This window comes from Acomys minous (genome assembly GCF_964271855.1).
Source record: "Acomys minous genome assembly, chromosome: 13".
NCBI lineage: Eukaryota > Metazoa > Chordata > Mammalia > Rodentia > Muridae > Acomys > Acomys minous.
Genome location: NC_140495.1, coordinates 60,224,775 through 60,250,035, shown reverse-complemented (window position 1 = coordinate 60,250,035; position 25,261 = coordinate 60,224,775). Strand labels below are relative to the sequence as shown.

Genomic DNA, 25,261 nt, shown 5'->3' with positions numbered 1-25,261 from the left:
CATCTCCTCTCGGCCTCCCGGAGGAGAAAAATACAGCCGACCGAGCAGGTGCCAGGCAGGTGGCTGAGCCCTTTAACAAGCCTTAGCTCCCCGAATGCCCCCGGCAGCCACTGCATAGTGTGCATCATCTCCACGTGGACAGACAGTGGAGGTCACACAGTGTGCCCCGACCCCAAAACAACAGCAACAGAGTGGGGGACAAAGGGAGTCAGGAAAACTCACCAGTTCTCACCACGGCAAGAACTGACCAAGAAGCGGGAGAGAGGGAGGACGGACACACCAGGACGTGAATGACTTGACAGTAGAAACCAGCAAAGCACACATGGCCTATTCTTCCTTGGGGCTTTCTGACTTGGGGGCAGGGGAATGGAAGAGATGACCTTAGAAGGCATTTCTGGCCCTCATGCCTCCTGTCAGTGGGCTGAGCAGCTGGCTACAGAAGCCTCAATGGAGACTTGGACGGACCTCACGGTGAGTTCTGATCTCTGGGTGGCCGGCCCAGTGGAGCCAATAAAGAGGCAATGAGACGGCTTGGCCCAACTATCACTATGCCCCACATGGGGTCCTAAGAAGTGAGGTGGGGCTTCTCTCATGGTGTCCCCACAGACTCTCTGGGATGGGATGCGTCAAATATGGGCCACTGGTCAGCGAGCGGGGAGGCTCAATGGCTCTGAGTCCATCTGTAGACCAGCCTAGGCAATTAAATGGTCAATAACAGTGGCATAGCAGGGAGGCTGGCTGAATGCCAACAATACTCAGGACTAGCCCCCCCACCCACTTCAAACGCAGGGTGCTGGGTAAGGTACCCTGATTTAGAAGGAACCAAGACAAGCGCCTGATACTAACACCTTCCTGGTCTCCGCCTGGTCAGCCAGGCCTGGGTCTGCCCCTCAAGTGCTGGGATTAAAGGCATGCAACCACCACTGCTTGGCTGAGACCCTATGTCAAACAAAACAAACAAACAAACAAACAAAAAACAAAAAAAAGAAAAACAAAGCAAAATAAAACTCCATAAAACACAAAGCTGAAAAAAAAAAAAAGGCATGGCTTCCAGAATTGCGGAGCTGACAAACCAGTGAACCTGGCTGGCTCTGGCTGCCCCCTTGAATTTCCTGGCTGCCTGCTCAGCCTCCTGCAGCTGGTCTCCATCTGCCTATAGCGATGTCAGCAGGAAGATGGTAACTGAGGCTTGAGGGGAGGGGCAAGTGCAGAACGTGCCTATGGGTCCCCAAATGACTTCCCTTTGTCACCTGTGCCCCTCAAGTCTCAAATCCACAGCACAGACTTTCTGGGAAGGGGCCCAGCCTTAGTCCTCCCATTTCTCCCACCAGCGTAGAGCCCACAGAAAAGCTATTTCTAGGCTCCCAGGCCCTGGGGACATGAAGACAGAGTTCCCACAATCCCTCCTTAGAGATAGTGAAGATGGGGAATGAGAGACACGGAAAGCAAAGTAGGTTACAGGGGAAACAGGAATGTGGGGTGGGGGTGGGGAGAGCTCCGCTCCAGCCAGTCCCAAGGACCCCTCAAAGTCCCTGGGGTCCCAGGAGCTTGAATGGCATTGGTACTTCTCTGATTGAGGTACCACATGGAACAGAGATCTGAAGCCAGCTCTTTGGGCTCAGTCTAGTCTCTGTAGGTGTGTGACAGGTTTTGTTTTAAGATTTTTTAAAAATTTATTATTAGGTAGACAGTATTCTGCCTGCAGGCCAGAAGAAGGCACATCTCAGTATAGATGGTTGTGAACCATGATGTGGCTGCTGGGAATTGAACTCAGGACCTTTGGAGGAACAACCAGCGCTCTTAACCTCCGAGCCATTCTTCTAGCCCGGGTGTGACGGTTTTCGACTGTCCATTTGATACAACCTGGAATCACTTGAGAAGAGCATCTCAGTGAGAGACTGTCTGGATCACCTTGGCCTGTGGGAATGGCCTTAGGGGATTGTCTTGACTACAGTGATTGACAGGTGTGGGGTGGGACCTAGCCTGAAAAAGAGCGGCATGTCAGTACCATTCCTGGACCATTGTAAGGGCAGAGGAGGCAAACTGACACTGGGCACACATGCATTCGTTCTCTCTGGTCCTGGAAGGGATGCGCCTAGCTGCCTTGGGTTCCTGCCTTTACATCCCTGCAACGGCAGAAGATAACCTGGACGTTGAACCAGATAAACCCACTCCCCTACTAAGCTTCGGGGGTGGGGGGTGGGTTTTTCGTTTTTTGGTTTTGTTTTGTTTTTTTTTTGGGTCAGGGCATTTTATCACAGCAACAGAAATTAGGGCATGGAGTGACTTTGGACTAGTTAGACACCCTCTTTGAGACTTGCCTTCCTCATTTGCAAATGGATTAATAATAGCAGCTGTCCCCTGGGTAGGTAAGAGGACCAGCCTTGGACAGGAGGCTCTGCATCCAGGTTAGTGACGGGGGATGGGGGAGGGGGGTGGCTCATCTGGTAAACGCCTGGGAAGACACGGAGTCTGATCTTCAACAACCACCCCTAGGACCTGCCGGCCAACTAGTGTTACTGTTACCTAACTGGTGGGCACCAGGCCACAGGAGAGACCACCTCAAAGAGGAGGGGAAGATTCTGAGGTTATCTGGGGGATGACATGTGAGATTATCCTCTGGCCTTCACCTGTATCTACACAGACTTGCATGCAAACACGCACACCTGTGCCTACATATGAAAGGGAAAGAGCAGTCCTTGGTAACTGCTGAACTGTCTGTCTGTCTGTCTGTCTGTCTGTCTGTCTCTCTCTCTCTCTCTCTCTCTCTCTCTGGCAGGGGAAAACATGCTAAGGAAGTGACCTTCAGGTCACCATTCCAGCACCCAGCTGGAAAGTCCCCCCTGATGCTGCTTCTCCTCTCAAAGCCACCCAACTCCTGTCCTGCTGGGGTTCACAAGCCGCTTTCCAATTGCAGGGGGTGGTGGTGGTAGGAGGTCTCCTCCTGTTTCACAGCTCTCACCTCACCTAATCCAGGCCGGCATGGGGAGGGGCTGCTCTAGAAGACCCACAGGGAGGTTCCTTATCCTGTGAGACCTAGTCTGACAGCCCGTGAGAACTGTCTGCTCTTGAGATCTCCCCCTCCCCCTCCCTCTGGTGCCTTTCCAGGCTTTGCCCCGCCCCCACCTCAGCCACACCCCTTTGCCAGCTCTTGGAAGACCTCTTAGATGGTTTAGATTGCCCACAGGCCACCGACAGTCATGGTTGCACAGATGTCTGGCACCGTGAACTTTTTAAAAGCCCTTTCCAAACATGGGCTTTAAAAAAAAAAAAACCCAGACAACTTGTCTGTGAGCACTGGCCCCTCTCCTACAACCACATTCGGTCTGGCATCCGAGCACCCTGAACCTACATAATATCCCTGTTCTCCAAAGTCCTCCAGGTCCCCTAGGGCGCGGGAGGGCTCAGGATCAACTCAGCACAATACTCACCCCTTTCCTCCTTACATAAACTTCCTTTCAGAGCCAGTTTTAATCTTCCCCTCCGTCCCCACCCCCATCCCCCACCCCCACCCCCACCCCCACAGCAGGGACGGGGCGGGGGAGCAGGGGGCTAGGATGGGGGGGAGGCGATTTGCCAGAGTAGTGAGTGACCCACTGGGACCCAGACTGCGATTCTCCCAAGTTCTTTGTGACACAAAAGGTAAACAGAAGGCCAGGCGTCCCCACCCCCTCCCGCTCCCCCTCCCCCTCCAGCCAGCCAGATGGGCCGACAGGCTGGGGGGGAAGGGGGGGGTAGGGGAGAAGGGAAAAAAAAGGGCAGATTGTGCAAAGGAAAACAGAAGAGACAGAGAGATGTCAAGAGACAGGAAACGGGGAGAGACAGGGGGTGGGGAGGGAGACTTAGTGATTCTTCAACTGAGAAATCTGGGAGGGGCAAGACTCAATTTAGGGGCTGGGTAACACATGAGGAGGAAGGAGGACCGCCTGAGAGACAGTGGGAGGAACCCCAGTGAGTCAGGGCCCGAGAGAGGTGCAGACAAAGAAGCTAGGCAGCCCCTGGCCTGGCTGACCAGGTGAAGACCAGCAAGGTGTCAGTGTCTCCGCCCCACCCTGCAAGGACTGCACTTCTTTCAGGAGCATAGGGCTGGGGAAGACTGGTTGGCTCTAAGGAGTCTTTGATCTCCCCCTGTGCCAAGAATACCCCCCACCCCAGCCCCTGTCCTCCATCCCAGTCCTGCCTAGTAAGGGTGGGTGACACCCCTCCCTTCTCACCTGCACGGCAGAGGCTGACTGTTTGCTGTCATTATTCCCCGGGGAGTTCAGGCTGGAGGCTTGCTGCAACAGGAACTGCCGGGCCACCTGGAGAGCCTGTAAGACAGGGGCTGAGTCAGTGTGTGAGGCCCCAGCGATGCCCTCAGAACTGGCTGGGCTCAGCGACAGGTACAGGGAAAGAGGGTGGGGGTGGGGCGGTTGTGGATCCAGTAAGGGGCAGATAAGAAGTACCATAGAAGGTAGTGAGGGAGGGTGACAGGTCCATGTGGGCTCGGGATGGAGGCAGTAGTACCTGATAACCGTCATAGGGACCACATTACAGTCTTCAAGGACTCACGCCTGGATCAGGGAATCCACTGGACAGACCATGGCTACACTGAACTCACTATGTTTGAGACCAGGCTGGCCTTGAACTCAGAGATCCTCTGACCTCACTCGGTTTTAAATACTAATGACATCTGAGATATGAAATATGAAATATGTGCCACATAACAGATATAGTATGGAGAAGTATGAGCTTGGGGAGTGAAGGAAGGGGGGAGAGAGAGAGAGAGAGAGAGGAAACAGAGGAAGAGAAACAAGAAAAAGAAAGAAGTAGGTGGGGTTGTCCTTTATATACTCCTGAGCAGGGGGACACCCAGTGGCAGGTAGGCCATGATGTCACAGGTTGCTAGGCAGACTGGGGCAGAATCCTAACCCTCAAGGCTACAGACAAGCTCTTGATCTTCCTTTATATAAAGCTGTGAGGCAGTTTAGCAGCCTCCTCTTCCAGATGAGGCAGCCAAGTCGCTCGGTCAAGTAAAGCAACAGACCAACTGACCAGCCCAGGAAGTCTGGTTTAAGAAGCAGGGCGGGAGGTGGGTGTCACCCAAGAAGCTAAGGGAGCACTGCTAGGCACACAGGTGGGGGTCAGGTGGGGTGGAGGGGAAGGGTCAGGTGGAGGTGGGGCAGGGCGGAGAAGGGTCATGGGCCCAGAGGAAGCTTTTCGGATATGAAGGCTGTGACTAAATGATCAAGAGTCACATGGGAAGCCGGGTGTGGTGGCGCACGCCTTTAGTCCCAGCACTTGGGAGGCAGAGGCATGCGGATAGCTGTGAGTTCGAGGCCAGCCTGGTCTACAAAGCGAGACCAGGACAGCAAAGGCTAACAGAGCGAGACCCTGTCTAGAAAAACCAAACCAAACCAAACCAAACCAACAAACAAAAGAGTCACATGGGTGTCAGGGCTTGGATGTAGTGACAAAGGACTGAGCCAAGGGGAGTCCTAGGAACAGAACAGGCAGTGGAGGGGGAAGGGTGCTTCCAGGGAACAGGGGGGCAGTGCTAAGTCTAGCAAGAGATTGAAGGGTCAAGGAGACCCAGGAATTGCCTCCTCTGGGCCCAGTGAAGACCTGGTCCCTAAGACCTAGAGGTGGAGGTGGTGACAGTGGGGACCTGTCCAGTCAGCTCCAGGCACCTCAAAGGTCCCCTAGAGTATCAGTGTATTGGGGGGGGGGGGCAGGGTGTGCCTGGAGGCAGAGCTCTGGCACCAGGCAGCTTTGGGCTGCAATCCCAGCTCTGGAGCTCAGCAGCTGTGACCTTGGGTAAGTCATTCCGTCTCTCAATAGTTATGTCTCCTTATCCGTAAAACTGGGACGCTACCCACTTCAGAATCACGCGGAGGGGATTAAAAGACCAATGCTTGTCGCTTCGTTGGCATTCGGGAAGCGTATGCCCTTCTCTTCTCGGTAATTCCCAGGTGGCTCTCTAATTCCCATTGGCCCACACTTGTTAGATAAAAAGGGCCCAACTTGTGGCTGGCTCTCAACACTGGCACACACAACCTGTTTCCTTCTCAAGTGCGTCCCTATCCTCCTGCTCCAGAATCGGTTAAGGTGAACCGCTTTCCTTTCCTTTCCTTTTCCCAGGGCTCCCCACTGATCAAGCCCAGGGCCCTACACATCCTTAGGCAAGCACTCTAGCAGTGGTCCAACCCTACCCCCATCTCCAGCAGTACCATGGATGCACGTGGTGGACACCCATAGCTCAGCAAACACCCTCTGAGCAGCCACTGTGTACCCAGTGCGACTATATATATACAATCCACCTGCGTGGCCCTTCCTAGTGTTGACTGGCACAGCTTCCTTGGCCTCCAGTCTAGTTTACCTTAGGACACTATCTAAATACGCAGTGGTGTATCTATGGGAACGCGTGTGCTCCTTGGCAGCCCCAGACCCTGACCACCCCAGCACCTCCCTGCCCAAAATGTTCCAGACTTTCAGGCAGAGTCAGAATGCTGCTTCTCCTGAAGGGGTTTTCTTTAGAAAGCAGAAACAGGACCTTCCTGGGTCAAGAGACTGTTGAGACTATAGGAAGAGAGGTTGATGTGAGGACAGGAGGTAGGTGGCCGAGGGTCCCTCAGGTGCCTAGATTTTACTGGCCTCCAGGCCTAACCATACAGAATGAGTCCTGCCCTCTAAAGGTGAAGACAGCACAGAAGGGGCAGCCAGGGTCAGAGACTAGGTGGGAAGGGGTGAGAGTGGGGGCTGACCCCAGAGCTGCCCTCAATGGGAAGGGGGCAAACCCCAGATGTGGGGGACAACAGCAGAGGGATTTCTGGGGAAATGGGGGAAGAGTGCCTGGCCAGCCTCTGGGGTAGCAGAATGTAGCCTGAGGAGTTGGGTTCGTTCCTCACCAACTCTCTTACTTTGTGGTTCCCTAGAGCATGTGATTACAAGATTTACAGTGTGGGGACAATGACAGGGACCAGCGGACCATTCCTGGAGGCAACAGGCCCTCCATTTCCCACCTCAGAAGTGGTCCTTCCCTCCCTCCACCCTGCCCTAGGGGTCTCCCCCTTAGGCCAGCTGAGTCAGGTAAGGCTGCACACCTCTCTCTAGTCACCGCTGCCCCCCCCCCATGCACTCGTCTGTTCCTTGCCCCCTCCCTCTCTCCCACCTTCATTAGCATGAATGAAGAGCCTACTGTGTGCTGGTCCTGTCCCCAGGTGCTGGGAGCGGGTGGTCTCCACAGAGACTGAGGAGGACCTCACGGGCTATGGAGCTCTGAGCAGGCCTCCCAGAAGGCACTGACTGAGTCCTGGAAGGGCCAGCTCATCAAGGGGACAAGGAGGAGGAAGAGAGGTGTTCCTACAGTGTGACAGCACACCTGAAGTGAGACGTGTCAGAGGCAGAGGGGACCTGAAATAACTCCCAGGGCAGGCAGGAAACTGAACTGTGTTGGGGAGGTGAGAGGAAAGACTGGAGGAGAACACACAGGGCCCCGGGGTCTCCAGGACCTCAGGCGCTCACTCATTAATTCACTCAGTCAGTCAGTGAGTCAGTCAGTCAGTGAGTCAGTCAGTCAGTCAGTCAGTCACTTGCATAGTCAGCCACTCACATTCATTCATTCAGTCAGTCACTCACCGTCTTCTCCCCACACACAGGCCTGGTGACAGGAAGCCGATGGTCCACAAAGCAAGGTCCTTCCTCATGCTTGCCTAGAGCCAGCCTTGACCCAGCTGGAACCTAAACCCACCTAAAGAATCTACTGTAGGTGCAAAATGATGGGTGTGGACAGACCCAGGACTGTGCTCCGCTCCTTGGGTGGCCAAGGTCACACACTGCTCAGCGGGCAGTAACTGCTGTCCTGGGCTCCACCTGATGCCATGGGCTTCCCTGTTCAGACACCCAGACCCTGGCTGAGGACAGTGCTGTGAGCCCTGGGCATCCAACCTGGGCTGCTCTTTTGTAGACTGTTTGCCTGATGGATCAGGCAAGTTTTGGACGTTGAAGCTTCATCTGAGTTTCACTCAGATGTAAAGGAACAAGTGCCAATGTCTTTTCTTCTCCTGCCACTGAGGGTTAAATAAACCACTGGACCTACATGGAAGCAACAAGCCCTGACCTCACATAGCCCAGCTCACCTTCTTTAATGATGCTGGCTAGAACGGAGCCACCCATTGTGTGTGCACATGCACATGGGTGCACGTGTGGGGATCAGAGGGTAACTTCACAGTCTGTTTTCCCCTCTTCCCTTTAAATGGGTTCTGGGGACTGACTGAACCCCAAGAGGTCAAGTTTACACAGCTAGCACTTTACTAAGTCATCTCACTGGACCAGGAACCCCTTAAGAGCATGAATGTTGTCAAATGCAGCTGTGAGCATCCCACCCCAGCACACAGTAGGTATAAATCCCACCCCAGCACACAGTAGGCTGATGCCAAGTTCGAGGGCGAATCTTGCAGTATCCAAAACACTTGTGCAGAGTATTGGGGTGGCAGAGAGGCCTACAGCACCAGAGCCAGAGCCAGAGCCCTTCTGTGGACACTTCCAGAAATGTCTGGGAGCATCCCTGCAATAGGCTAGGCCGGGCAGGCTGACTATGTTCCCTTTATAGACAACGAACTAGGCCCAAGGCCAAGGGCCTCACGAAAAGGCCCCCGGGCTGTCAGCAAAACCTGAAGTGTGTGTATTTTACTCTCCAGTCTAAGCTTCCAGTACTTGGGAGGTAAAGCAGGTTGAGGCAGAGCAGGAGACCAGGGATGTCACAGAATTTCTTTTTTTCTTTTTCTCTTTTTTTTTAAGTAGAAGTAAGCCTTTATTTCTGTTTTCTCGAATTAAGCTGGCTTAATTGGTTGCTTTGAGACTTGATTGGTCAACGAGACCAAATCCCACATCCTCATCTGATTCCTCGACTCTTCCTTGGCTTTAGCCCTGGCTGCTGCAGTGGCAACAGCAGGGGCAGCAGCCACCAACGCAGATGGATCAGCCAAAAAGGCCTTGACCTTCTCAGCAAGAGGGAAGGTGTAGTCAGTCTCCACAAACCAAGCCAGGACCCTCTTGTACCCACTGATGATAGAATGTGGCACCCAGGCAACATTCAGGTAGCCAATGAACAGACAGAGGCTGGCAACATGTCAGACAACCTGTAGGAGGCGAGAGTGCAGAGTCCAGTCTGTGCAGTGATGTCAAGCACTTCAGGGTTATAAATGCTGCAGTTGGCAAGCACTCGCTGGATGATCAGCCCAAAGGAGAAGGGCGAGCTGTTGAGCATGTTCAGTAGTGTGACCTCACTGGCTCCCACTTTGTCTCCAGTTTTTATCAGCTGCACATCGTTCAGAATTTCAATGGTGCCTCTGGAGATTTTAGTGGTGATGCCCAAAGCCTGGTCTTCTCAGGCCCCAGACCTGTGTTCTGGGCTGGCACAGTGACCTCACAGGGGGCGATGGCGCCAGCACGAGCAGCAGCTGACACTTTATTGGCTAGCAGCATTTCCCTAATCTTGGTGAGGTCCTCCTTGGTGAACTCAAAGCCCACATTCCCCCGGATGTGAGGCAGCAGCTTCTCCAGAGCGGAGTTGTTTTCCAGGTGGCTCCTGATGGCCCTGTGCAACATGGTATTCCTGCCCATCAGCACCACAGCCTTCCCTCGCAGGGACATGCAATCTGCTGTGCGCCCACATTGTCTGCTCCCACAGTGAAGCATTTTGGGTGATCATTCAAAAGTTGGATGATCTTAAGGAAGTAGTTGGACTTCTAGTCTTCTCTGGGCATTATGGTGGTAGTGCGTTAGAGATTGCTACACAGGGGTTAAAGATGGCGTCACTCTAATGAGGACGCCTGGCAAGTGAGCGTCCCAGAGTTTCTTTCTTTCTTTCCTTTTTTTTTTTCTTTTTTCTTTCTTTTTTTTTTTTTTTTTTTTTTTTGGTTTTTTGGTTTTTTGAGACAGGGTTTCTCTGTGTAGCCTTGGCTGTCCTAGCCAAGCCTCACTTTGTAGACCAGGCTGGCCTCGAACTCACAGAGATCCACCTGCCTCTGCCTCCCGAGTGTTGGGATTATAGGTGTGCGCCACCACACCCGGCACGTCCCAGAGTTTCTTAAGCATGGTCCCTGAGAAGAAAAGGTGTTTAGATGCCCAGACATGGGACAAGGGAAATCTTTTTGTTTTTTGAGACAGGGGTCTCACTATGAAGTCTTGGTTGCCCTGAAACTCTCTCTGTAGACCAGGCTGTCCTGAAACTCAGCCAGCTGCCTCTGCCTCCTGAGTGCTGGATTAAAAGGTGTGTGTGCCTCACCTGTGTCATCAGGGAAATCTTGAAGGATAAGAAAGGAAAGAGGGAGGAGCTGATGAGATTGAAAACTGGGGAGCCCTCCCACTCCCACCCCAGCAGCCTCCTTTTTCTCCTCCCAGTCCTCAAACTGAAAAGCAAACGCAGGCCGGGGATGCAGCTAAGCGGATGAGGTAGTAGAGTGCTTGACTTGTGTGCCTAAAGCTCTTGTCATGAAACAGGATGAAACCTGTTTCATCCCCAGCATCACAGAAAGCCAGGCTAGGAGGCATGTGCCTGTAATCCCAGCTCAGAAGGTACACATCTCTAATCCTAGCACTCGGGAGGCAGAGGCAGACAGATCTCTGAGTTCAGAGGCCAGCCTGGTCCACAGAGGGAATTCCAGTACAGCCAAAACCAAAACCGCAACAAATTCAGACCCCAGCGAAAGGGTTGAGACAGAGATCTCTTCCTCCTCCTCTATACTGGATGACCTTAGCAATGCCGGACCCTCAGTCTGTTCCTCTGAAAAGCCGAGTGAGTTCCAACTCCCTTCATGTGGATCCTGTGCAGAAATACAGGGGACAGCATACGCCGAGGACTTAGCTCAGTGCCTGGCACTCAGAGTCTAAGTATTATCACTGTCACTGAACTTTTTCACTGGGTAGTCACGCTTACTGCACAGTGTCACCTGAATGAAGGGTTTGCCCACTTCACTTCACCTGGCTCACACCCTTCTCACGCCCCTGTACCTTCTCAACCTTGAGAAACTTGAGTCTCTTTAGTGGGAGCTGAACTCCCCTCCTGCACCCCCAAGTCATCAGCGAGATTCTCCACAATTAAGAACAAGTGTCTTATGGCAGATGAACGGCATCAGAAAGCATCCAGCCGGTCTAGAATGCAGGCTGAAGCTGTGAGCTGTGAGAACAGGGATGAGGGCTGCGGTAAAAAGAACAAGTCTCGGGGCTGGAGAGATGGCTCAGAGGTTAACAGCACTGTCTGCTCTTCTGGGGGTTCCTGAGTTCAATTCCCAGCAACCACATGGTGGCTCACAGCCATCTATAATGAGATCTGATGCCCTCTTCTGGCCTGCAGGTGTACATGCAGACAGAGCACTGTATACATAATAATTACATTAATTCATTAAAAAAAAAAAGTCTCAGTTGGATGCTGTGGCGCACGCCTTTAATCCCAGCATTCAGAGAGGCAGAGGCAGGCAGATCTCTATGAGTTTGAGGCCAGGCTAGTCTACAAAGTGAGTCTAGGACAGCCAAGGCTACAAAGAGAACCCCTGTCTTGAAACAAGGGACATGGGGATCCAGAAAGGGGCCAAGGGCTCACCCGAGACACAAGCACAGCCAGAGACCTAAAGCTGGTCTCTGCAGGGAGAAGGAACGAGAGCCGGCCACGAGTGATGGAAGACTCCACACCTGTAACTCGCGTTCACCTGTGTGCTGAGAGCAGCCCTCCTCGACAGTAACCACACTTTCTTGTCTGCCTCTGGAAATGTTTGACAAAAACCGGAACTCAGTCCCATCCATAGTATGTTGACAGTTTCGTGAATGTCAGGGATCAAACTCAGATCACCAAGCAGGTGGGGCAAGCACCTTTAGTCCCTGAGCACCTTACTGGTCCTGTGTTGATCAATAGTGTGGGCTGGGTGCAGGCTGGACTTAGGTGAAGGGGAGACCAGAAGGCTCCTGGGAATCCTACTTCCACCTGCCCCATCCCGGAGTCTCACATCTGAGAAGCACTCTTAGGCTGTCAGCTTCAGTCCCAGGACAGCTCAGTCACTGACCTATTGTCCCAGGAGCCACTGTTGAGTTCAAGGAGCAACAACTCTTAACTGCCTGAGTTGCCTAGTTACTGGGCCGAACGACCACCAGACAAACACACAGGCAAATCCTGACACTGCTAAGTCTTATGCTGAGGAAGGCAAGCTGCACAGAGCACGCCAAGGGAGGCTCCCGAGGAGGCTCCTCACCACACAGGCTGCCAATTCTTCCCAGGGAGAGTGAGTATTCAAGGCTGAAAAGCAGGTGGTGCAAAGGCCCTGAGGTAGAAAAAAAGCAAAGCAGGAGGGAGATCTGTCTCACATGTGGAGACCAATGGTCAACACCGGCTATCTTCCTCAATAGCGTTCCCTTTATTTTTAGAGACAGGGTCTCTCACGAGTTTGCGGATTTGGCTGAGCTGGCTGGCCAACACACTGCCTGCCTCTGCCTTTGCCTCTCCAGCACTGAGAGCCCAGGCTTTTTAAATGAGCACAGGGACTAGAACTCAAGTTTTCATGCTTGTATACCAAGCTCTTTTACCGGACTGACTCACATCCCTAATCCGTTGAGGGTTTTTTTGTTTTTAATAATTCTTTTCTTTTATTGTGTGTATGGTCTTTTGCGTTTGCTTGTTTGTTTGTTTTGCCTGCATCATGTCTGTATAGCACTTATGTGCCTGGTGCCCACAGAGACCAGAAGAGGGCATCAGAATACAGACAGTTGTGAGTCACCATGTGAGTGCTGGCAATCAAACCCCAGTCATTGAGTCCAAAGTCAGTGCTCTTAAACCACTGAGCCATCTCTATAGCCCCATCTGTTTCCTTTAAAAAAAAAAAAAAGATTTATGTATTTATTTATTTATTATGTATACAGCGCTCTGCCTGCATGTACACCTGCAGGCCAGAAGAGGGCATCAGATCACATTATAGATGGCTGTGACCCACCATGTAGTTGCTGCGAATTGAACTCAGGAACCCCTGAAGAACAACAGTCAGTGCTCTTAACCTCTGAGCCATCTCTCCAGCCCTGTTTCTATTTTTTAAAGACAAAGTCTTGCTATTTGTGGCCTAGCCTCAAGCGCATGACTTTCCTGCTCAGCCTCTCGAGAACTTGTATTACAGGTGCTCTCTTGCAGGCCAGGCAAGCCGGACCAAGGTCACCTCATTCAACACCTGGTAATGGGGGGAGGGGCAGGGGGAGAGGATGGTCCTCTGAAAGACTTTAAGCAAAGAGTGATTCCTAACTCTCTGGCTGGTAAACAGCAGGTGTCTAATAAGTGCTCCTTACATACACACCCACCCCTCAAAACTCCTTTCCGGCAGATGGGGGAGGGGATGGACAGGGGTCAGAGGCCTGAGGCCAGTGGCAACCACCATGTAAGGAACTAACCTAGGGAGAAGACATGGTTCTTGAGCAGTAAAGCTTTGTCCTCTAGTGACGAGACATGAAGATGAAATTACACAGCAAAGGGGGCGGCAAAGAGTGTGTGGTGGAGAAGGCTATAAAACCCCCTCCGAAGTGATGCTACTTTGCTTCCCTTGGATTTTTTTTTTTTTAAGAAAGCTTTTTGGAAAAGGCTGTAAATTTTTTTTTTTACACCAACCTCGTAAAAATGACATCGGCACATTCTCAAATTAGAATCATTAAAATGAAAACCAGCGAAGCACAGGCAGGCAGGCCCTGGCGGGTGGGAGACATCCCTGTATAGTCGGCCGCCACTGGCCGTATCAGGGCCCTCATTCCAACTCTGCAGACGGTACCCTCTTCACAAGAGGCTGGCCTCAGCAGGTGCAGACCAGGGAGAGGACTTTGTCCTGGAAAGGCTTCTCCATCCTCCCCCTGTAGGCGCCAGCACAGGTGAGCTCCCAGTGACAGCCAAAGCCAGCTGGGGCTGGGGTCCCATTGTTTGAGGGGATGGTATCCAGCCACTGACAAGGAGGGAGTGCAGGGGTAGACGGGGTGGTGTATAGTCAGGCACGCCAGCCTCTTAGCTGTCGGATTCTCTAGATGTGGGTCTAACATGCCATACTGCCTGAGCCCACCTAGTTCTACAGAGGGCTGGGTTTAGACTGGCAGACCTTTCCCCAAGGCTCCCATTAGGGCATTTCAAAGCAACACCAGCCCCTGCTGCAGGTCCTAGGAGAGTCTGACAGGTGGCTGGGGTGCAACCCTCCCCCTCAGCCCTTTGCCCTCAGGAGGAAGAGATCCCCCTAAATCCTCCTCCAGTCCCACAGTCCTCGGCAATGGGGGCAATGGGGACTAATCCGCGACCATGAGGAGGAGGTGATGGCCCAGAAGCCAGAGTTGGGAAGCTCAGCATCCTCTCCGGGAGGAAAGCCAGGGGTCCCTCCTCTCCCCCCACCCTCTGCCTCCTCTCTCCTAAAGGAGCTACCTCTTGGCAAATAGGGTGGCCTTTGGCTCACTAACTCGGGAAATGGAGAGCAGCCACGCCCCTCGTGCCCTCCAGCCCTAACACTTCTCCGTCGCTCTTCCCCCATCTATTTTTGTGGCTGAGGTATGATTCTGAAGCGCTCCCCCAACCTCCCCACCACCACCGCACCCCCCACCCCCCCCCACCCCCCGGCAGTTTCTCTCTGTACACTTCAGCTCCTCTGGGGAGGGACTCTGTCTCCAGATGGACAAAGAGAAGGTAGTTACAGAGCTGAAGTGGCCGACTCCAGGGCACGAGGCTGGAGTACTGAGGACATGGGCCCCTTGACCAGCAGGGAGCCTTCAGATGACTGTTGGCAGCCTGTGTGCAGTGGGGCGGGGCAGATCCCCTCTGGAAGCTCCCAGATCCTTCTAAGTAGCTTGGGCAGAAGAGGGCCAGATGGAGGAAAGGTTCTTTCCATTCTTCGTCTCCCTTCCCCCAACTCCCTGACCTCCCCCACCCCCCAGTCTCTTTGGGGGGGGGTGAGTTAAAAGCCCATTACTGTGCTGAGCCCCCCAACTCTTTTGAATCTCCTCACAGGATGTGACCAGGGTGGGATTTGGCCCGGTTGCCATGGCAACTGCAGTGGGAGTTCCCAGACGCTAGGCAACCCTCTGGTGACCCTCTCTGACCTGTCACCCCTGCAACCCAAAGGACAATGGGAATGCTGGCGCTAGGGGCCCAGGACGCCTTTCAGCTCAGTGGCCAGAGGCTCTGCCTACCTCCACCCTGCCAGTTCAGCCCTACCCGGCTCCAAGTCCAGCTGTCTGCCAGCAAGCCAGACCAGTCCCTAAGTCCTTCCAAAACCAGGGGCGCACATCCCACAGCCCAAGCCCAAAGGGTGTTTGTGGGTCCCTATAGCAGTTTCAGCAGCAGAGGCAGAATAAGGTTCAAGTGTGCCTTCCTTGCCCAGGCTGACCTACAACTCAATATGGTAGCGAATGACCTTGAACTTCTTCTGTTCCTGTCTCCACTTTCCAAGTACTGGCACTACAGGCACGTGGCATCATGCCCAGTTTGTGCTGGGGAATCGAACCCAGGGCATGATGTATGTAGGGCAAGTGCTCCACCAACCGAGCTGCACCCCGTCCCTGCCCTAGTGTTTCTGCTAGCGAGTGGACCTGAAAGGTGCTCCCACACATCTTCACAGGACAGTCCCCACAGAGACTATGACAGTAGATGTGGGGAAAGCCCCTGGGGGGGTGGGAACGGACGGACAATGGAGCTCGGTACTCCAGTGGCTGTGTTACTAATAAAGGCTCTGGAAACACTGAAATGGGGCAGCTAGCAAGAGACTCCGTGCAGCCAACTGGCCTGGCAGCTAAGCTGGGTCGCCCCCTCACCTCTGTTTAAACAAGGTCCCAGCCTGCTGTTGCACGGAAACAGGACACTAGCTCCCGTTCTGAAAGTGACGTGGCTAGCCTCTTCAGCACTGTTTGCTCCAGCCTCAAGTCCTGACTTCTGACTCGCCCTGTCTGGCTGTCACTCAGCTCATTACTCTAAAGGCCAGGCCTGTATTTCCAGGCCTTGTTTACCCTCAGCAAAGAGACAGGAGCCCACAGACAAAGGGATCGGGGCTGGAAGACTCTAGAAGGGCAGGGTGACAGAATGTCAAACCTGTCTCTAAGCAGGCACCAGAGTGACCACTTAGGCCAGTGGGCAGAGTCCTCCTTCCCTCTGTCCGCCCCCCCCTTTTTTTAAACACATGGATTCATGTAGGTTAGCCTCCAACTCTATGTACGAGAGGATGACCTTGAATTTCTCAGCATCCTGCCTCCACCTCCTAAGTACTGTCTGTACCACAGTGTTCAAAGGGTATGCTTGTGCACCTCTGTGTGTGTTCACATGTGTGTGCCAGTCTGCTCACCTGTGCAGGTGCATGTGTAAGAGGTCAGCAGTTGGCCCTGGGATGTCTTCCTTAATAGCTTTGCCACCTTACGTTTTGAAATTTGATCTGTTCTTCAAGTGTCTCTCACTGAGCCCGGGGCTTATAGTTTCCTTTTTTTTTTCTTTTTTTTCTTTTTTTAAGATTGATTTATTTATTTTGTATACAGTGTTCTGTCTGCACACCAGAAGAGGATACCAGGTCTCATTATAGATGGCTGTGAGCCACCATATGGTTTCTGGGAATTGAACTCAGGACCTTTGGAAGAGCAGAAAGGGCTCTTAACCTCTGAGCCATCTCTTCAGCCCCTATAGTTTCAACTACACTAAATGGCCAACCAGATCCTCTGTCTCCCCCTCACTCTAACACACTGTGCTGGGATTACAGATTTGCCCCACCACATCCAACTTTATGTGGGTGCTAGGGATCCAAACTCAGGTCCCCGCGCTTGCACACAAACAGTCTTTCCACTCAGCTGTCACCAGAGTCTCAGGAGTGCTGATGTTTGGATCAGTCTCACCAAGTAGCCCAGACTGTTCTTAAAGTTGAGATCCTCCTGCCTCAGCTTCCTGAGTGCTGGGATTATAGGCGTGTGCTACTGCATTCTTATTAATTTTTTTACTAATAGAGTGCATGGTGTAAGTGTATTATTATTTTTTATTATCATCATCATCATCATCATTAGATGCCATGGTGTAACATTATTATTATTATTATTATTATTATTATTATTATTACTATTACTATTACTATTACTATTACTATTATATGTCATGGAATAAGTGTATAGACCACTTTCAACAGTTGCTTTTCTTCTTCCACTGTAGGCTCTGTGAGTGTTTCTACCCACTGGTCCATCATCTCATGGGTCTTGCCTTTTTTTTTCTCCTCCTTTTGGTTTTAAGAGACCTTTATAGTCAGGCAAGAAGCATCATCACTCACCAAGTCTCGACACATGGATTTAGCACCTACTGTGTGTGAGAGGTTCTTCCTTCTCTAGCACCCAGGTGACCGGCGGGCGTGCAGTGGGACTGACAAGAGAGAGGGCTGATCCTGACGGTGGCACCCGGAAGCTGTCAGGGCTGCCTCCTCTCTGAGGGGGGAATGACACTGCCCCCTCCCCAGGGAGGGTAAGGCTTAGTGACATTTAATGGCACAGTGAATCCAAATGCTGTCTCCCGCAGACTTCCTGCTTGTGGCTGAAAGGCGGGTGGAGCCAACAGATCAACTTTTCTTTCTCCATTTTGCTTAGCCCACCAGTAACAACATCTGGTTTCGGAGGACCAAGAGTTGCTGGGTGTTCTCCCCCAAAGCCTCAATTCATCTGTTGGAAGTGGAAGAATGACCCACAGACTAAGTTTCCTTTTAATTGAACATTTCATAATTTTAATTTTGCAGGTTATTTTTACAGTTTGGAGCCAATGAAACCTTTTTTTTTTTTTTTTTTTTTTTTTTTTTTAAAGTCTCACATATTTTCCTTGGTCTGGGCACTTTGCCCACAGTGAGCCCAAATGGATAAACCGGCCCTCTCCCTGCCTCCAAAACCACATCCCAGTTTATTTGTGAAGCTGATACAGGATTTTCCAGGACTTTGGGATGGTCCTGAAAACAAACAGGAACAACTGGACCGTGGAATTGAGGTGGTAAGTCATAGCCCGTGTACAGGGTGGAGCCCAGAAACTTGATCAGAACAGGCAATTCTGTATCTCCCACCCAGACATCGCCCCAGCTACCCAGAGGCCTGTGTTCATGCCTCATGACAAGCTTTCTATTTTGCTTTTGAAAATTAGGTTTTATTTATTATTTTGTGGGTACGCATGTGTGTACAGGAGCCACAGAGCATATGTGGCAGTCAGGAGACAATTTGTTGGAGTCCATTCTTTTATTACACCTTTGAAGTCCTAGGGTTCGAACTCAAGCTGCCAGGTTTGATGGCAAGCCCCTGAGCCATTTTGCTGGCCCCAGGCTTTTCTGTTTATTTGTTTGTTTTTGTTTTTATATTAAAGTTTCAAGTTTAGGCAGCTTCTCCAACCCCTTGCCACATTTGAAATTTTGCATCTCCTTGCAAGGAGATCCAGTAGGGTCCAAAGCAGCCATACAAAACATGTGGCCTAGGAAACTTCTAGGGAGATATAAATATATAACTTAAGATTTATGTTTAATTATGTGTATTTTCACAACTGCACAATGAGTGCAGTTGCCTACAGAGACCAGAAGAAGGCATCAAATCCCGAGTTTGGGGTTGCAGAAGGTTGAGCTGCCAATGTGGGTGCTGTGAATCAATCCTAAGTCCTCTGCAAGAGCACACACACACACACACACACACACACACACACACACACACACACAGAATATAATATAAGACATAAGCTGCCAGGTGTGGTGGCACACTCCTTTGATCTCAGCAGAAGCAGGTAAATGGATCTCTGTTGAGTTCCAGGCCAGCCTGATCTACATTAGCAAGTTCCAGACCAGCCATAGCTACACAGTAAGACCTTGTCTCAAAACAAAACCAACCAACAAGCCAACAAAACCCACAGAGATGGAGAGTGTTTTAGGAAGGCACCCTAGAGCCATCTCCGACCTCTACACACAAGAGCACACATATGCAAACTCACAGAGAAACTGTAAGTCCTTTACTTGTGCATGCCTACTTGAACAAGTGTGTGGACTGTCACACTCGACTGCTTCTGGGCCTAACAACTCAGGATTTTAGTGGCCAGGGCTATAAGGGCTGATCCGGCGCTGGCTGAGACTCGGGCACCTTTTGTCCCTGTTTTGAAGCCCACTGATCCCCCCTTGAAGCACCAGTGAGTGCAACCCTACAGCCTTGGGTGGTGTGGTGTAGGGAGGAGCCTAATGACAGCAGTGTCTGGAGGAGGCATGGAGGCCTGGAGCACGTGCAGGGTTCTCTTGTTCTACTTTTCCAGGCCACCAGCAATGGTTTAAGAGGCAAAGTCAAAGGAAGACTCCCAAGATCAGGGCTGGCTCTTCTGCACCGGTTGATCATGGTCCCCTCCACCCCACCCACTGGGTAGAGCTGGGACATGGGGGGGGGGTCCACTCAGTGCCCCCAGATCTTCAGAGGCCAGCCTTGAACTCTTGAAGCCCTGTACTTCAGGGTGGAGATTATAAGCATAAAAGAGGAAACCCACAGGTTCCTGGTGTGAGCCTTTCAAACACAAGCCTGGGCTGGAGAGATGGCTCGGCTGTTAAGAGTATTTGCTGTTCAGCCTGGCAGGGGTGGCGCACGCCTTTAATCCCAGCACTTGGGAGGCAGAGGTAGGCGGATCGCTGTGAGTTCCAGGCCAGCCTGGTCTACAAAGTGAGTCCAGGACAGCCAGGGCTACACAGAGAAACCCTGTCTCGAAAAACAAAAACAAAAACAAAAGCAAACCCAAAAACAAAACAAACAAAAAAAGAATATTCGCTGTTCATCCAGAGCACCTGAGTTCAACTCCCAGTACCCATATCAGGTGGCTCATAATAGTCTATGTAACTCCAGCTCCTCCGTACCTGACACTTGGGAGCCTCTGCAGGCGCCTGAGCGCATAAGCACATACTGTATGCAGAATGCAGACATGCACATAATTAAAAATATAAAAACAAATCTTAATTAATAATAACAATAATAACAACAGTAATAATAATAATAATAATAATAATAATAATAATTAATAATAATGTGTATATGTTTGTGACTGCTTTTCCCTCCTCTTCCTGGGCCTCTTTCCAGAAGTTTTGGCCATTGGTGCCTATAAGTTTAACCTCTTCATAGCTCAGCAAACCTAGGCAGCCTTGGGATGACGGATGGGTCACAGTACAAAATAAAGCCACTCCAGTACAGCACCCCACCCCAGCCAGCCCTGTGGATACAACTAGCTTCCAGGCCACGTGCCTGTTAAGAGCCAAGACACCTAGCCACTCAAAACAGACTTTTAAAGCCTGCTGCCCAGGCGGCTGTCGGTCCTTATGGCTTTGGTGGGACTATTTCAAACTCCATAAACTTGGGCCCCCAGTAACCACTTAGAGCTAGTTCCTCAGGCTCAGATTAGCCACCAGAACAGGAGGCACACAGAGAAGTCCCTGCAGGCTGGCTCTTCTCACAGATCTAAAAGCCAGGTTGCTAGGCAGACAAACAGTGATACCGGTGATCCAGAGGGGGTGGGAATAAAGGCCTGGGGAAGTCAGCCTGCTCCTACCTGTTGCTGTTGGAAGTGCAGAAGCTCCGCGGGGCTCATCTCGCCATTGCTGTCAGCTCCGCTGGCGGCATCCCTGCCTGAGCCGTCCCTACCGGCAGCCACCGGGGCCGTGCCTGCGGTCCCAGCCCCGCCGCCGCCATCAGCCTGCCCAGAGAGGCTGCCCACGCCGTTCTGACCAGACGGAGCCGACCTGATTGTCTCCGATGCAGATTCCACCATCATGTCGCTCTATAGGGACCTGGAAAAGAGACATGGGGGAGGGGCTGAGGCTCAAGGATAGATGAGCAGGGCAGGTTCTACCTGGGACTGCAACTGAAAGCTGCTCCCAGCCACCCGCCTCTTCCACCCACTCTTCGTTCTGGGGTGTCTCTTCCTCAACTTCCCAGAAGCCCCTCCTGCGACCCTCTCAGTGTCGCCGCTTCCTTAGGGTCGTGGGTAAGGGGCAGCGACCTACTCTTAACCTCCCATTTTGTCCTTCCAGTAAGACTAGATGGGGGAAGGGTAGGAGATGAGCCCCTGCCTCTCCCCTGGGGTCCTAAACCTGTTTTGTTTTTTCCTTATAGCTGGGACCTACCACATCTCTTTCCCTTCCGCCTTTGCCTTTGTTCCCATAAAGATATGGAGCTGCCTCCGGGCAGGAGCTGCTTTTCCCCCCGGGACACAGAAGGCCCTAATAACACAGGAAACTAGCCGCCCTGAGTCCTAGCCCTCATCTACAGAAGGCATCCTGGGCCCCCTACCAAGTCATCAGCCAGGCTATTTTGCTTTATTTATTACTACCCACAATCCAGGAGACCCTCCTCACCAGAGCAGTGAGATATGTATTCAAGACCCATTTCACTGATGGGAAAACAGAGGCAAGGAGTATAGGCTTAGGTAAAATAAAGGCTTAGCATGTTGGATTTCACAGGCCCAAGCCCCACCCCGAAAATGGGGCAGTAAATGCACTCAAGGACAGAGTGTGTTTGGCAGGTGGTACTTTGGCTTCCTTTACCCGCCCCCACCCCCACTAAGTAAATGGGAGTGCAGGGAGTATGTGAGTTAAGTAAGAAAGAAAAAACCTGTCACACTTAAATTTTCAGTTCGGGAGACTATGATAGGGGGAGTTGCAGGCCAGCCTGAACTCCAGGAAAACCTGCCTCAAAAACATCCAGCTGCAAAGATTGCTCAGAGGTTAACAGCACTTGCTGTCAGTTCCTAGCACCCACACAGGAGTGCTAACAACTGCCTATAATTCCGGCGTCATGAGATCTGACACCCCCTTCTGACCTCCTCGGACACCAGCATAAGCGTGTGTCTATACGCACGTGCGCGCGCACACACACACACACACACACACACACACACACACACACACACACACAATCTGAGGGGGAAAAACTGACAACAAATGAACAATTAATTTGCCAGGCGGTGGTGGCGCACACCTCTAATTTCAGCACTTGGGATTTCTGTGAGTTAGGGGCCAGCCTGGTCTACAAAGAGAGTTCCAGGACAGCCAAGGCTCTTGCTACACAGAGAAACCCTGTCTTGAAAAAACCAAGAGTCAGGTGCCTTATTCAAAGCACAAGGGACAAGGCCTGAATCGCTCCTCCTTAGACATGGATCCCCTGTAAATTCTCCAGAGAGAGGCCTGCATCTGGAGCAGTGACGAGCAGGGAGAGAGAGGAGTGGCTGAGTTCCCTTCCTTTTTTTTTTTTTTTTTTGTTTGTTTGTTTGTTTGTTTGTTTGTTTTTCAAAACAAGGTTTCTCTGTGTAACAGTCCTGGCTGTCCTTGACTCACTTTTGTAGTCCAGGCTGGCCTCGAACTCACAGCGATCCTGCCTCTGCCTCCCGAGTGCTGGGATTAAAGGCCTGCGCCACCACGCCAGGCCTGAGTTCCCTTCCCTTAGTTGTAGAAGCCCAACCTCCCACCGGCTTGACATGAGGCCCTCAGGAGGGGACATTTAGTACAAAAAAAAAGCTATTCTGAAGCTAGGAGGGCTGGTGTGTATGTCTTTGACCCCCGGGGTACATGTCTACAATCCTGGGACTCTGAGGCAGAGAGATCACAAGTTCATGACTAACCTGAGCTCCAGAGTAAGTCCCTGCCTCAGCCCTGCCCCTCAGCATTCAGTAGTACACACACACACACACACACACACACACACACACACACACACACACACAGAGCTCTTCTCAAATTCTAGATTCTATTACCTCATGAATATCCAATCACCCTAAAGGGAACAGTTGGTACCCACCATGGATTGCAGTTTAAAGTATGTCGCATACCCCCTAGACCTCAGTTTCCTTGTCTGTCAAAGTAGCCCCCACCTCTTAGAGTTCCTTCAAGACAAGGCACCTGTCTAAGGAAGCCCTGATAGCCCCTTCTCCATCTAACTGCGAGGGCAGCAGTGAGGAGTGGTTAAAAACCTGCCTGACGTCACAGGGGGACCAAGCCCCTGGAGTATCCAGCGGGGAGTGGAGAAACCAGCCAGGTCCCACGTGGCTCTCTCGACCAATAGCACGAGGCCCTCCAGGTAACAGATTAGGGAAACAGCAGGAAGTGGCTAAATTACTCCTCTCCCCAGGGTGGAGGCTCCCAGTAGCATCTCTCTCCCTTCCCCAACATTTAAGCATTGCCCTCTCTCCCCTGGACCACTTGTTCAGCCTTTATCCCCGCTGGAAGCCGAGTAGGAGGAGTGGAAGGGTATTGGGGTGCAGAGGGGCCACAACACCACTCTGGAGGCTTTCTCTGTGTTTGACTCTGGGTTGTCTCCTGTAAGGTTGGGGAAAGGGATCCTAAGTGTCCAGGTACTGCTGAAGTGGCCCTCAGTCCCACTGTGTCCTCTCTCATCGGTGGCTCCCACCCCCGAGCTCCGAGAGGAGCTAGGGCAGGGGTAGGGTGTGGGGGCGACGGTTTGGAAGAGATTAAGCACTCAGTTCCAAGCCTTAATGGCCATGTCAGCCCCAGGGCTAGTGGCTGCCAAATGATGGATGGGGTGGGCTCTGGCCTCCACCCACCGAGGCACAGGGCTTTAGCCCCCTCCCCTGAAACCACCCACCCTGCAAACTACGGAGAGCAACTTCCCCCACTCGGGCCTGGGTCTCAGCTGGGGGTGAGGGAATAGGAAGACGGCAGGGGCGCGCAGGAGCACACGGCCCACTCAGCGCTCCCTCTCCTCCAATTCCAGCCATACTAGGGTAGAGAGCAGCTGCCGGCTCAGAATCCCAGACTTAGCTGCTCTGAGATCTGAGAACTCCTGGGCCCCAGGGGACAAAGCCCAGCGCCTCAGGGGTGTAAGCACGCGCAAGAGAAAGCAAAGAGAATCCGGCAGCTACTTCCCTCCTCCCCCCCCCGGGGGGGAGGGGGAAAGTGGTCCCCTTCCAACATTCACAGGAGCACAGCAAAGTTGTGGCTCTGACAGCAAGTTTGGAACACGGAGAATGAAATGAAGGAGGGTGCCACTAGAGGTGTCCCTTCCTGTCCCATCTCTTTGGGGCGGGGGGGGGGGGGCTATAGCAAAACCCAAGTGAACTACATAATTGAGGCCATGTGCCATTCAAGGGCCGATCACTCACATTGAACAGGGTGAAGCAAACCTCTCATTTGCATGCTTGAGATTATATGCATTTGAAAAGTCATTTCTGCAGGGCCATTCCCTGGTGCGGCGCTCTGCCCTCTCCTGGCGCCTTTGCCCACTGATACACACCCCCTACGCCTCCTTCCAGGCTCCCGCCCACCACCACCACCACCACCACCACCAGCCCCTCAAACTTCCAGGCCCTCTGGGAAGCCTCACCTCTGCCCTGGGAAACCTGCCCTCTAAGGCTAAGCTTGCCAACAGCCTCAGGACTCCTGCCCACCTCTCTGCAGGGTGCTGTAATGAAGACGGGGTGTTCCCTGTACTGTGGGTGAGCAGGCGCTGAGAGCCTGGGTGGGATGGGGTGTTGTGGGAGTACACTTTGCTGTCAGTGCCTAGTAACCGAGAGGGAGTGGTGGGCCTTATGACCCTGGCTAGGAGAGAAGGCAACCTATGCTGGGTCACAAGTCAGCCGAAAGCCGTTTGCCTTCTCTCCAGGAGAAAGGAGTTTGTTTCAGGAGCTCATATGGGGCAGCAGGGGAGGGGTTGTGGCAAAACTCCCTAGTTTTGGTGGTAGTTGGTGGACGTGAAGCCACAGTCTTTGGGTGCTGCTGGGAGCCACGAGGAGGCCACGAGAGTCACAGCTGTAGTCCTTTATCCCAAAAGCTCCATCCAACATGCACCCCCAGTTGGCTGCTCTGGGGACCCCTTCATTCTTACACTTGACTCTTACTGACTTCATCCATCCCTGTCACCCCTTTTCCACAGCAATGTATAAGTCAACATTACAGCAGCAGGGAAGGACACACATAGCTGAGATCAGACCACTTAGTTCCAGACGTAGTGTGTTTCTGAAATTGTCAGCACTCACAAGGGGTAGGCAGGAGGATCAGCAGTTCAAGGCCAACCTCAGCTGAACAGTGAAGGAGAAGCCAGCAGCCCTTGCTTTTCCCTCCCCTAGAGAGCCACCAAGGAGTGAGCACCAAACATTTTCAAATTTTCCTTAGATTGCGAACACTAGCCTTCTCACTGGCACCTCAGCGTTCCCAGATGATCGTGGGTGGTGGAAGACCATTTAAAGGGTGTGTAGAGGTGGATAGGGTAAGAGCCAGGATTTGGAGGGCTCTGATCCTACACGTGAGTAGATCCTGGTCTCCCACTC

The 25,261-nt window shown here is 52.2% G+C and overlaps 1 protein-coding gene, 1 long non-coding RNA gene and 1 pseudogene across 7 annotated transcripts in view; 1 reads left to right on the top strand and 2 right to left on the bottom strand.

The window, feature by feature from the left end:
• FOXP4 (forkhead box P4) overlaps positions 1–25,261 on the bottom strand; it is a 56,924-nt gene that overhangs the window by 17,131 nt on the left and 14,532 nt on the right. For 3 of the 5 annotated variants that reach the window (XM_084753001.1, XM_084753002.1, XM_084753000.1), the window contains exons 2-3: positions 20,534–20,771; positions 4,215–4,310 (exon numbers count right to left, since the gene is read on the bottom strand). In XM_084753001.1, the coding sequence (XP_084609127.1) occupies positions 4,215–4,310; positions 20,534–20,755 (318 nt within the window). In that variant the 5' untranslated portion in view covers positions 20,756–20,771. Of the gene's footprint in view, positions 1–3,431; positions 3,597–4,214; positions 4,311–20,533; positions 20,772–25,261 lie in introns of those variants that run through there. The other 2 variants (XM_084753003.1, XM_084753004.1) reach the window with 1 other exon arrangement.
• LOC311581089 lies at positions 4,253–8,404 on the top strand. The gene is made up of 3 exons (XR_014773652.1): positions 4,253–4,382; positions 6,915–7,068; positions 7,638–8,404. It is a non-coding gene; the product is annotated as an uncharacterized lncRNA (long non-coding RNA).
• Positions 8,821–10,276, bottom strand: LOC311580721 (large ribosomal subunit protein uL10-like; annotated as a pseudogene). The gene is made up of 2 exons: positions 10,268–10,276; positions 8,821–9,728 (listed from the first exon to the last, which is right to left on the bottom strand). The product of its transcript is annotated as a large ribosomal subunit protein uL10-like (transcript).